The 12,142-nt window shown below is 39.2% G+C and overlaps 1 protein-coding gene across 1 annotated transcript in view; it reads left to right on the top strand.

The window, feature by feature from the left end:
* The window catches only part of Kat2b (lysine acetyltransferase 2B), an 83,807-nt gene extending 73,776 nt beyond the window's left edge, over positions 1-10,031 (top strand). Inside the window, exons 15-18 of the mRNA XM_090322057.1 lie at positions 741-777; positions 1,024-1,087; positions 1,183-1,267; positions 7,958-10,031. Coding sequence (XP_090178183.1) covers positions 741-777; positions 1,024-1,087; positions 1,183-1,267; positions 7,958-8,151 — 380 coding nt within the window. The 3' untranslated portion in view covers positions 8,152-10,031. The remainder of the gene's footprint in view (positions 1-740; positions 778-1,023; positions 1,088-1,182; positions 1,268-7,957) is intronic.
* Positions 10,032-12,142: the final 2,111 nt, after the last annotated feature.

Below are 12,142 nucleotides of genomic sequence, written 5' to 3' on the forward strand. Positions count from 1 at the left end.
TCTTTCTTTCTTTCTTTCTTTCTTTCTTTCTTTCTTTCTTTCTTTCTTTCTTTCTGTTCAAGTCCTGAGACTGAACTCAGGATCCGCAAGACTAGTGTTCTACCACTTGGACCACAGCACCACTTCTAGGTTTTTGGTGACTAATTGGAGATTAAGAATTCCGTGGATTTTGGCCTTAAACTGCAATCCTCAGATCTCAGTCTCTGACTAGTGAGGATTGCAGATATGAACCACCCACATTTGGCTGAATTATTATTATTTTTTTTTATTATGAACTAATTTCACTTCAGTTTTAGCATTTTGTTTTGTAGATTAGTAGCCTCACTTACATAGGTCGTGCTAGTTTCTAAACAGTGAGTAGGAAGAGATCTGTGCTATCTACCCTGAAACACCTTGAATCACAAACAGACCACTAACAGCACCTTTACTCTTTTACATTGTGATTAGCAAACAATTGGACTTAGAATAAAAAGAAAATGTAATACTAAATGTTCGTCTCTACCCAAAGGTAGAGTAGAGACAAAGGTCAGACTTTCCACTTTATAAAACATATATAATAGCCCGTTTGAGGAACATTTCGTTTTATGAGCTAGATAAGAAGGTGAATACACGCTGGTAATTTCAGTGTGTTCCTCCCAAGACATTATTGAACGTGGCTGTAATGGATTATACTTTTACTAAATACGTTATTCTCTTGACCAAAAGCACTTCTCATTTAATGTTTAATTTTCTTGACATAGGAGAGACAGGCTGGAAACCAAGTGGAAAAGAGAAAAGGTAAGGAAAATGGGCAAAAGGCTGTGAATGGAAATTGCTTAATTTTTTTTAACCCTTTCCAGCAACTTAGAGAAAAAGGGCAAAGTGTTGATATTCAGTCAAACAGCCCTTGGTGGGGTTTGTTGTTCTAAGCTCTGGAATGAGTGATGGGTCCTATTGGAGGTTTCTGTAAGGCTGAGCTGAGTGCAAGAGAGCTGACAGCAGGGTCAGAACTAATCTCTGCTCCTGCTGTTTCTTCTTTTCAAGTAAAGAACCCAAAGACCCCGACCAGCTCTATAGCACGCTCAAGAGCATCCTCCAGCAGGTGAAGGTAGGTGTGTCTTTTGTTCACTTCATGTTTTGAAATGATTTCCCACCTGGAATTGCCATATTAGGAACCTTATTTACTATGTGTCTATACTCCAGAGTCATCAAAGCGCTTGGCCCTTCATGGAACCTGTGAAGAGAACAGAAGCTCCGGGATATTATGAAGTGATACGCTTTCCCATGGGTAATACTGTTAATATTTTCTACGTGTAGATTTAATAAAAACCCTGGTTGGTGTTGCGGGGGGCAAATGGGTACTGAGGTTGGGTCTCTTCTCTGTGGTGGGGACGTTTCCCTGTGTGTGTAGAGGGGAAGGAAGTTATGTTGGAGTAGAATGATTGAGGGGAAGGGGCTGGCCCTGTTGCTTAGAGACAACCTACAGGTGTCCTTTAGAGCCTATGACATGTGGTCCAGGAGGAGAACTGACCCACAGACAGTTGTGGATATGGACACTTGCTATTTGGTCATAACCTTGCTTGGGTTCAGCCTGTTTATTGCCAAAGTGAAGATAATCCAGTTTTGTCCTTTTGATATGTTTTACATCCATCTTAAACAGCCATTCCCCTTAGAAGCTGTGCAAGGTAAAAATGAAAGAAGGTAGATTAGGTTGCTTACATGCTGTATTTTCAGTGGGTGAAATGGTAATACATTTTTATTTATTTTTTAAACTTTTTTGTCGATCATTGGGTTGAACTCTGGGCCTGGGTGTTGTCCCTGAGATCTTCAGCTACCACCCTACTCCTTGAGCCACAGCGCCACTTCCGGTTTTCTAGTGATTAATTGGAGATTAATTGGAGTCTCATGGACATTAGTGCCCATGCTGGCTTTGAACTGAGATCCTCAGTTCTCAGCCTCTTCAGTAGCTAGGGTTACAGGTGTGAGCCACCACACCATAAATTCTTGATTTTCCATGTTCTTCACGATACTGTTTATCGTTGCATATGCTGTCATTTTAATCTTTATTCTTATCTGAAAACAAAAGATCCCTTTGAAAATGCAGAATTGAGGAAATTGCTGCTTGCGCCTGTAGTATACTAAAATGGATAATGGAATCAATTGAGAACTCCCAAATGCAATCAGTTTGGCATTGTGCAGGTGACTACTCACTGAAATGAGAGCAGAGTCTTCTGTTCCTCTTTTACTTGTAATCTTTTTTTTTTGTTGTTGTTGTTAGTCCTGGGCTTGAGCTCAGGGCCTGAGCGCACTGTCCTTGGACTTTCTCAAGGCTAGAGCTCTACTACTTGAACCTCAGAACCACTTTTGCCGCCTCCTCCTCCTCCTCCTCCTCCTCCTCCTCCTCCTCCTCCTCCTCCTCCTCCTCCTCGTCTTCTTCTTCTTCTTCTTCTTCTTCTTCTTCTTCTTCTTCTTCTTCTTCTTCTTCTTCTTCTTCTTCTTCTTCTTTGTATGTGGTATCAAGGAATGGACTCTGGGGATTCATGCATGCTAGGCAAGCACTCTACCATTACGCCAAACTCCCAGCCCCTGTGGGGGGTTGGTCATGGGGCTTGAACTCAGAACCTGGGCTTTGTCCCTGAGCTCTCTCACTCAAGGATAGCACTTTACCCCTTTGAGCCACTTCAGGGTTTTGAGTGGTTAATTGGAGAGGTTAATTGGAGTGGTAAGTCTCTTGGGGACTTTTCTGCCAGGTCTGGCGTCACACCTCAATCTTCAGATTACAGCCTTCTGCATAGCTAGGATTACAGGCATGAGCTACTGGTGCTTGCATCTTTTCTAAGTGTTAAGATTCGAAAAGGTGAAAGTGATCCCCTCAGTCCCCTGGTTACAGAATTACTTGAAGGGGTATTCATTTTCTCATGAATGTTATATAGTTCTATTGTTTCATTAGCCCATGTCTGCTCTGAATCTATATGCTTTTCTTCCCCTCTACCGTTTTGGTACTGTATATTTTAAAACAGAAAACCAGGAGTGTTGAGTCGATCTGGAATTCTACTAGAAGGCTGGACTTCAGTGACACACACCTGTAATCTTATACTTAAGAGGCTGAGATCTGAGGACTGAGGTTTGAAGCTAGCAGGGCAGAAATCTGAGAGTCTAATATCTGATTAATGATTAAAAAGCCAGAAATGGAGCTGTTGCTTAAGTGTTAGGGTGCCAGTCTTGAGCTCAAAAGCTGAGAAGCACACAGGCCCTGAGTTCAGTCCCTTTACTGGCACAGAAAAATGAAAATACAAGGTTGATTTGGGGATCACCATTTTCCACTATGTCAGAAGTAGATTAAAACTCTTTTTGAGTTTTGCATTCTCCTTCTCTGGACCATCTCAGCTTCTTCTTTTATTTCATTGTAAGGTGACGTACAGAGGGGTTACAGTCACATAAGGCTAGTAATGAGTACATTTCTTTTTGAACAGTGTCACTCCCTCCCTCATTTTCCCCCAGTTTTTTTTCCCCTCCCAAATTGTAGAGTTCATTTCTAACATAGTGTCTAGTGAGTATCAGTGCTGTATTGGTTCACCCTTACCCCGCCTACCCATTTCTGTACTTCCCCATCCCTTCCCCAAATTACATAAACTTATATACAAGACAAAGGGAACAGAAATAAAAAGCAGTGACAAGAAGGAATAAACCAAAGGGGGAGGGATAATCACAAACATTATTACCAAAAAAAAAAAAAAAAAAAACCAAAACAAAACACCCCCAGACTTCTTGTTGCCATTTCTTAGAAGTCTTTTTTTTTTTTTTCTTTGTCAGTCCTGGGGCTTGAATTTAGGGCCTGAGCACTGTCGTTGTGCTTTCTCAAGTATAGAGCTCCAGAGCCACTGCACCACTTCCAGCTTTTTCTGTGTATGTGGTACCAAGGAATGAAACCCAAGGCTTCATGCATGCTAGGCAAGCCCTCTACCAGTAGGCCACCCTCCTGGCCCTTGGAAGTCATTTTGATAAGCATTATTTATATAATGAAATGCATATAAACATGCTGCTTATCTTCTTTTGCACTCATTGACTTGTACCCAGCTCTGTCTTAAGTTGTGTCAGTTTGGGAGAGTAATTCCCTTTCAGGCCCAGTCCCTGTATTTTCTAAAAATTCTGCAGTGGTAAGTTGCAGGGATGGCCCCAGGGCTAAATAAAGCTTGCAAAAGCATTGGAAACCCAATGAATATATATGTTTTTCATTGGCTACTCAAAGCTGTCCATCTATCCTAATAATTTTATATGGCCTATGAGTGATGCTATAAATATCCAAATGGTGCTTGACAGAACAAAAAGGGGGTTTCCCAGCCCTGAGAGGTACCCCTCTATCATAACTACCCAAACCCTGCCTTAGGCAAGTTTCTTATTGCAGCCTGAAAAATGTGTGAGTTTCTTCAGTGGGATGCCAGTGGGATTTCTAACTGAGTGCTCGTGAGGTGATAGAGCCAGGCCAGTGCTGGGGGAGACATGTGCCGTATCTAGTTAAAGCAGAATCACTTTTTTCCCCTCAGGATACCATTAGATGCCGAACAAAATGTGTAGCTTGAGTTGTAAGATGATCATGTATTTGAAAAAAGACTGACACAGCAAAATTTTTTTTCTTTTTCTTTTCTTTTTTCCTTTTTGCCAGACCTTGGCCTTGAACTCAGGGTCTGAGCACTGTCCTTGGGCTTTCTCAAGGCTAGAGCTCTACCGCTGGAGCCACAACACCATTTCCAGCTTTTTTTCTATGTATGTGGTACCGAGGAATTGAGCCTGGGTCTATTGAACCTGGGTCTTCGTGCATGCTAGGCAAGCACTTTACCGCTAGATCAAACTCCCAGCCCTCTTCTTTTCTCCCTCTCCCTTCCCTTCTCCCTTCCCTTCTCCCTTCCCTTCCCTTTCCTTCCCTTCCCTCTTCCCTTCCCCCTTCCCTTCCCTTCCCTTCCCCCTTCCCTTCCCTTCCCCCTTCCCTTCCCTTCCCTTCTCCCTTCCCTTCCCTTCCCTTCTCCCTTCCCTTCCCTTCCCTTCTCCCTTCCCTTCCCTTCCCTTCCCTTCCCTTCCCTTCCCTTCTTTTCCCTTCCCTTCCCTTCTTTTCCCTTCCCTTCCCTTCCCTTCCCTTCCCTTCCCTTCTCTTCTTTTCCCTTCCCTTCCCTTCCCTTCTTTTCCCTTCCCTTCTCCCTTTCCTTCCCTATTGTCCTGAGCTCTTTTGTCTGATGGGGGTTTTCTTGCCTGAGCCGACTTCACACCATGATCCTCAGATCTGGGCTTTGGCCTCCTGTGTAGCTAAAATTACAGATGTTAGCCACCAGTGCCTGGCTTACATTTCTTGTATTTTCCTAAAGAGCTTTCTTCCCCTTTCCCCATGTTTTACAACCTCTTTTCTCTCATCTTTGTAAATGTGTTTCACCCAAGGATTGGCAAATTGCACACTGTCTGAGTGGTCTGAGCCAACCATGGCATCTTCCAATCTGTAATTGTTAGCCAGGGTCTTCCGGCTCACCTCAGAAAATGCAATTCATTTCATGCTATGTCCATATTTGATACCATTAGTGCTTCTTTTCTTTTTCTTTGAGCCAATTCTGCAGTTTGAACTTTGGGCCTGGCATGGTCCCTGAGCTTTTTGCTCAAAGCTAGTGCTCTATCATCACTTGAGCCATAGCTTCACTTCTGGTTTTTTGGGTGCTTAACTGGAGATAAGAATCTCAGGGACTTTTCATGCTTGGGCTTGCTTTGAATCTCAATCCTTGCTTTGAACACTGGTGCCTGGCAGTACCAGTGTTTTTTTTAACCTGTAGTGTTTATTCAATTAAAATAATCTTAAGTTGATCAAAGAAAAGAAGAAAAATGCCATGGATAGCTTTAGAATAGAAAATGGATTGAAATTCAGAATGCATTCTGATTCTTTTGGAAAGTCAGACTACTACTATAATTCTAGCTGGGTTTCTGTTGCCCATCTCATCTTACTCATTCTCCACTCATGCTTATCCTACCTAAATGTTAGAAAGGGCTTTGCCCCATCTTTGTGTTGTTTCCCGGCTTTTCTCCCTCCCTTCTGTCCTTCCCTCTCCCTCCTCCTCCTATATGTGTGTGTGTGTGTGTAAGTTCTGATGCTTGAACTCAGGGCATCACATTCTTGCTTAGCTTTCTGAGCCATGGCTGGTACTCATATCTCTAGTTTCATGTTTTTGCTGGTTAATTGGAGATTAAGAGTCTCTTGGATTTGTCTGCCCAGGCTGTCACAAACTGCTTTTTTCGTTTTGTTTTCCTCCAAGAATTGAATTGTTTTATGTTTTTGGTTTTGGCTACATGTTTCTCTCTTCTAAAACATTATAAACTTATTGGGCAGCATGTCTTAAGTGGTAAAGAGATTTAGGGGAAAGGAATATAAACCCCTGATTGTACTCATTTTTTTTGCCTTTTCTTTCTAAAAGGAGCAAACATCTTGACACATTCAGCAACACTAAGTTTGAGATGTTTAGTGAGGATTTGCTGAGTCTTTGTTTATCTTAGCACTTTTAGATATTTTTTTCTGCCTCCAAACTGCTTCTGTTAGAGGAAACAAAAGTTAAAAGTTGAATTTACAGATGTGATGACATGAATAACAGGAATAGACTTTAATTAAACGAGACAAAGAAAAACATATTTTTTCCACAATTTTCCTTTGGTGTTTTGTAGCAGGCTTGAGATTTTTGACTTATTTGTAGAGTTACTATAGTTACAATTTTTGGTGATTGAACTAGAGACTTAAAGGCATCCAGGGACCCTGAAATAGACAAATGTTAGTGTTCAGTTTGCATTAAGTTGCATAAATTTGTTCTCACCATGAAGACTGAGGAAGCTCCATGTATTCTAAGGGACAGAGATGACGTACTGTCTTCACTTGCTGAGTTATACAATTTAAGCAAGCAGATATATTGAGAAAATGTATTTCACAAGTCTAGCAAAGCATATTTACTTTAGAAAAATGACTATAAAGCCAATCTTTATTTATTTATTTATTTATTTTTGCCTGTCCTAGGGCTTGAACTCAGGGCCTGGGCATTATTGTATTTTGGCTTTCTCAAGGCTAAAGCTATACTACTTGAGCCACAGAGCCATTTCTGGCTTTTTCTGTGTATGTGGTACTGAGGAATAGAACCCAGGGTCTTCATGCATACTAGGCAAGCGCTCTGCCTTAGGCCACACTCTAGGCCCCAGCAGTCATTTAAAAAAAATTATTATTTTTTTAAAAGAATTTATTAACATTGATTTTATATCATATTTCAAATGATGTGTTTAACAAATAAGTATTCAATAACGGAATCTCTATATACAATCACTGGCACTTAGATTTTAGAACATAATCAAAATTAGACTGAGGGTTTGTATGTCACAGATACATATTAATCTATGCAGTAAAACCTTATGTCTATAGAGGTCTATAGAGTCATAACCAGCAGTCATTTTTATTTAATTGATGGAACACGAAAGAATTTCTTTCTTTTTTTTTTTAACTGTTTTATGTGGACTGTTATATTTGGACTTATACTTAACAATTAGTTTTTATACTTTAGTAGAGAAGTTGCTCTGAACTTAGGCAAACTTAGTCTAATTTAAAATAATTAAATGATTCAATACACGTGTTCTACCTGCTTTTGTGTGTACAGCCCCTTCTGTATAATTCAGGATGAATAGCTAATAGCAGTCTGTTTATCATACTTAGCTCTTGATAATCTACTTAGCTTCCTTTGTTCAGTATAACTAATAATGTTTGCTTTAATGATAAAATAGATCTGATTTTGTTATAAAACCCTCTCAGAAAAATAATAAAGTAAGACTTAAGAAATGTTTTCCTAAAAATGGGTATTGGAATGATTAAAAATGTAATCAAACCAACCATGTACATTCTTTGTTTGGTTTTGTTCCCTTATATTAACGCTTAAGAAGAGTAGAATAGTGTTAATGTTCTTTTTATCCTGTGCAGATCTGAAAACCATGAGTGAACGCCTCAAGAATCGGTACTATGTGTCTAAGAAATTATTCATGGCAGACTTACAGCGAGTTTTTACCAATTGCAAAGAGTACAACCCCCCTGAGAGCGAATACTACAAATGTGCCAGTATCCTGGAGAAATTCTTCTTCAGTAAAATTAAGGAGGCTGGATTAATTGACAAGTGATTCTCTTTCCCTCTGCTTCTTAGAAACTCATCAGCAGTGTGCCTAAAGCAAGGTGGTTTCGTTTTATTTTATTTTTATGTTTTGTTGTTGTTACTGTTGTTTGGTTTTAAAGAACTCAATCGGGGTGTCTTTGAAAGAGACCTGTAAATGTCATAATTAGCACTTTTGAGAAAACAAGACAACCTCCTGTTAGCTTTTCAGATATGTATTTAAATTGAAGTCATAGAACTTTTTTTTTTGATGGAATAGATTTTAATCTATTTACTGCTATGATGTACATTTTCTATGACAAGCCCATTAGCCCACTATTCCGTGATAGAAGATCAGGGGTTTTCAGACCGTGAATGTTTCCATTTTTTTTCCTAATGGAATGTGAGAGTGTAGTTTTATTTTATTCTGAAGGACTTGAAGGAGGAGATACATGATTTTTTTTAAAAAATAAAAAGCCCATAAAAGGTGAAATATGTGATGTTTGAAGTCTCACCGTAGACTAAGGATATTTTTTTAAAACACTCGTCTAGATGAGGTGCTCTGAGCAGTTCTGAAAAAAACAAAACAAAACAAAACATGTCTTCAACAGCAACTGCTTTGATTCCTAAGGAAGAGATTCTAAATAATGCAAAATTTCTTTTTATAAGCATCTGGGGTTTTGATAATTCTGTCTACATACAACAAACTTATGAGTATATAACCACTATTTTACTAATTCTTGACACAAATGTGAGATACCATATTTGACTTTGCTTATGCAGGCCATAAGTTCAAAAAAAAAAAAAGTAATTCCCCAAGCCACAAAGGCATAAAGTTGAAAACACTTGAAATCGAGACAACATGCCTTAACAGAAAAAAGACATGTAATCTATATATGTATCAAGCAATCTGCTGGATCCTTGTTCTATTAAGTGAGGATTTTTCTATGACATGTGTAACTCCATTAAGAATGTGTATGTAAACATTTTTTTCTCCTTTTCATCTCCAGATTATGTTTATTGTCTGAGGTGAATTAAATGCCTGCCATGGGTGGTGTCAGTATTTTAACACCTCATTGCTACCTAGATCCAGGATAATATCCCACTACAATCCATCACAGTCTTATTACCTAACTTGGCTTAGGATTCCAGCTTAGTGCTTGTATTTTAATCCTGATTACACTACAGAGCAAGTGGGACACCTACCACCCCAACTCTAGGAAAACAAACTAATATACGACCATATAAAAGAAGCCATCTCGACAGTCTTGACACTAATTTATATATGATGCAAATTTGTAAACTGATTTTTGTAAAGGATGAGGTTTTAAAAATGTATTTGTTTCCTATCTGCATAAACTAAAATGGGTCACAAATAGTCATTTAAAACAGTCACCAGACATAGCAAGCATGAAGGAAATACCTGTAAAATGGCTATTAGGTTGGAAGTGTTGTTTTTGATATGTAGGAGATATTCAGAATGCTCACACTGAAACATGCCTCAGCCTTTTCAAGTGTATGAAACTCCCTTGAGTGGTGTCTAGCTTTCTAATGAAGAATGATGCTACACTTCGGATTACGTATTTTGGACTGGTTTTAAACAGAGCTTTGTACCGGATTTGCTGAAGCATCTGTCCAGCTCTTGGTATCCTGTGAAAGTTTGTTATTTTCTGGGTAGACATTCTTATAGAGTATTGTCTTTAAAATCAGATCGTCTCTTCTATATTGAAAGCATTTTTATGTTTTCTAATTTAAAAATTAATATTTTCTTATAGATATTGTGCAATAAAGCTGAAGTAGAATGTGTGGTTTTTGCAAATGCTTTAACAGCTGATAAAATTTTACATTTGTAAAATTAATATATTGTACTGGTACAAAATAGTTTTAAATTATATTTTGAGAAGCTCCCAATGTGGTGTTGTGTTTTTTTTTCCTCCCTTCAAGCAAGCCTGAATTCAACAGGATAAATGCATGAGCTGGCATGACTGCTTGACTATATATTTAAGTTCTTAGCTGGCTAGAATTACTGCATTTGTGGGAGGTTTCATAGCAATCTATAAACCATCAGTGACATCTCCAAGAAGCTATTCATCCTCTTTGTGTTACCTCCTAAACCACAGAAAACTCACCCACAGAAGAATGTTAATTGTTTAGGAATTCAAGAGATGAGATTTTATAGTTTTTGTATTTTACAACAGGAATGAGATAAAAATACAGCCGTTTTTAAGCGTCTCTCATATGCTCTTGTAATGTTACCTATAATTCTGTCTGTATGAAATATTCTGTCCTCTGGGCTAGAGAGGATCCAACACTTAAGACTTTTCCCCTTTCCCAATGCAGAGCTCAATGCAGAAGCTATATGCACACTCAGAAGCAGAAACAAGATTAGACTGAGCATAAGCGTACGATTTATTACTCTTCAAGCTGGTACTCTTTAGGTTGTTTTGTTTACGACAGTGAGCATTTGGCTAGCTTCCAGGGACAGTAAGGTGATTAAACCGGAGGCAAGAGTCACACCGAGTTTAGTGCCCGGGCTGGCACTGAACCAACGAGCCTCAGATCTCAGCCTCCTGAGTAGCTAGGATTACAGGCATGAGCTACCATGCCCAGCCAATTTATTGTAAGTAAATACCTAGAATTAAAGTCACAAAGTCAATATGGATACAGTTTTATAGGAAAACTTTTATGTAGTTATTGGCATTAATATCTAATTATGTCTCAGGAGTGTGTGTGTGTGTGTGTGTCTGAGAAAGGTCTTGTTCTGTATAGCCTGGGCTGGCCTCACACTTGAAATCCTCCTCCATTAGTTTCCTGAGAAATGGGATTATGGTCATGTATCACATCCAACTCCTTGAAGACTTTATTCCCCTTCCAGTTCCAGCATTCACTATTATCCATTCCCTCTTTGTTTCACATCGACAAGTAATATATTTGTAAATTACATGTTTTCTCATGCCCATTTTTTTATTAATTTTTTTGACAGTCCTGGGCTTGAAGCCAGGACCTGAGCACTATCCTTGGACTTTCTCAAGGCTAGAGCTCTACCATTTGAGCCACAGCACTACTTCTAGCTTTTCTATGTATGTTGTACTGAGGAATCAAATCCAGGTCTTCATGCATGCTAGGCAAGCACTCTACCTCTAGGCTAAACTTCTGGCTACTGTTACTTTTTTTGTGGTGTTGATGCTGGAACTTCATACATACTTGCATGCTTTACCACTGTACACCTCTGGCTGATAGTCGTGTTACTAATGAAAATGACTGAACAGAATGGAGGAAAGGCTGTATTTTCCTTACGATGCTATGCTAGATACCACATTTCTCCATTGTCTCCTACAAAAACAATGCTGGAGGGGCAGGGAGCATGGCCTGGTGGTAGAGTGCTTGCCTAGCATGCAGGAAGCCCTGGGTTCTATTCTTTGGTACCACATACACAGAAAAAGCCAGAAGTGGTGCTATGGCTTAAGTGATAGAGCCCTAGCCTTGAGGAATGCTCAGGCCCTGAGTCCAAGTCCCAGGACTGGCAAAAAAACTAAAAAAAAGCTGGATATTTAGGTACCTCTAGTTTTTTTAATATATAGTACAAGAAGTCACTTCTTACACATTCCTGATGTGCATGTGCTGTAATACGCTAGGAATGCCAGCTTTTAAGATTAAAGTTTGCCAAAGAAATGTAAGTGGAAGAAAGGCACCATGGGAAGTAGGTGAAAGATGGTGTGTTGTGGGGATCAGGAGATGAGGTCATGGAACATAGGAACCTGCACCTTAATATGAGGCTCAAAATAGATATAGAATATTCACTGTGGCACTGATTTGTAAACAATGATAAAGTGGTGATACAGGGTCAGGAGGAATTAGTCAAGTGTGATTTATTTACATAATATTGTACAATGAGAATACATGTACCAACACAGGCAACACTCAAAAACAGATAAAGGCCATTGAAGACAATGTATACAATATAGCTCATATAAAGTATAAAAACACAAGATGGTAATTAATAGTCTGCACACTACAACAAA

Source organism: Megascapheus bottae, chromosome 2, assembly GCF_031878675.1.
Source record: "Megascapheus bottae isolate mThoBot1 chromosome 2, mThoBot2.hap1, whole genome shotgun sequence".
Taxonomy (NCBI): domain Eukaryota; kingdom Metazoa; phylum Chordata; class Mammalia; order Rodentia; family Geomyidae; genus Megascapheus; species Megascapheus bottae.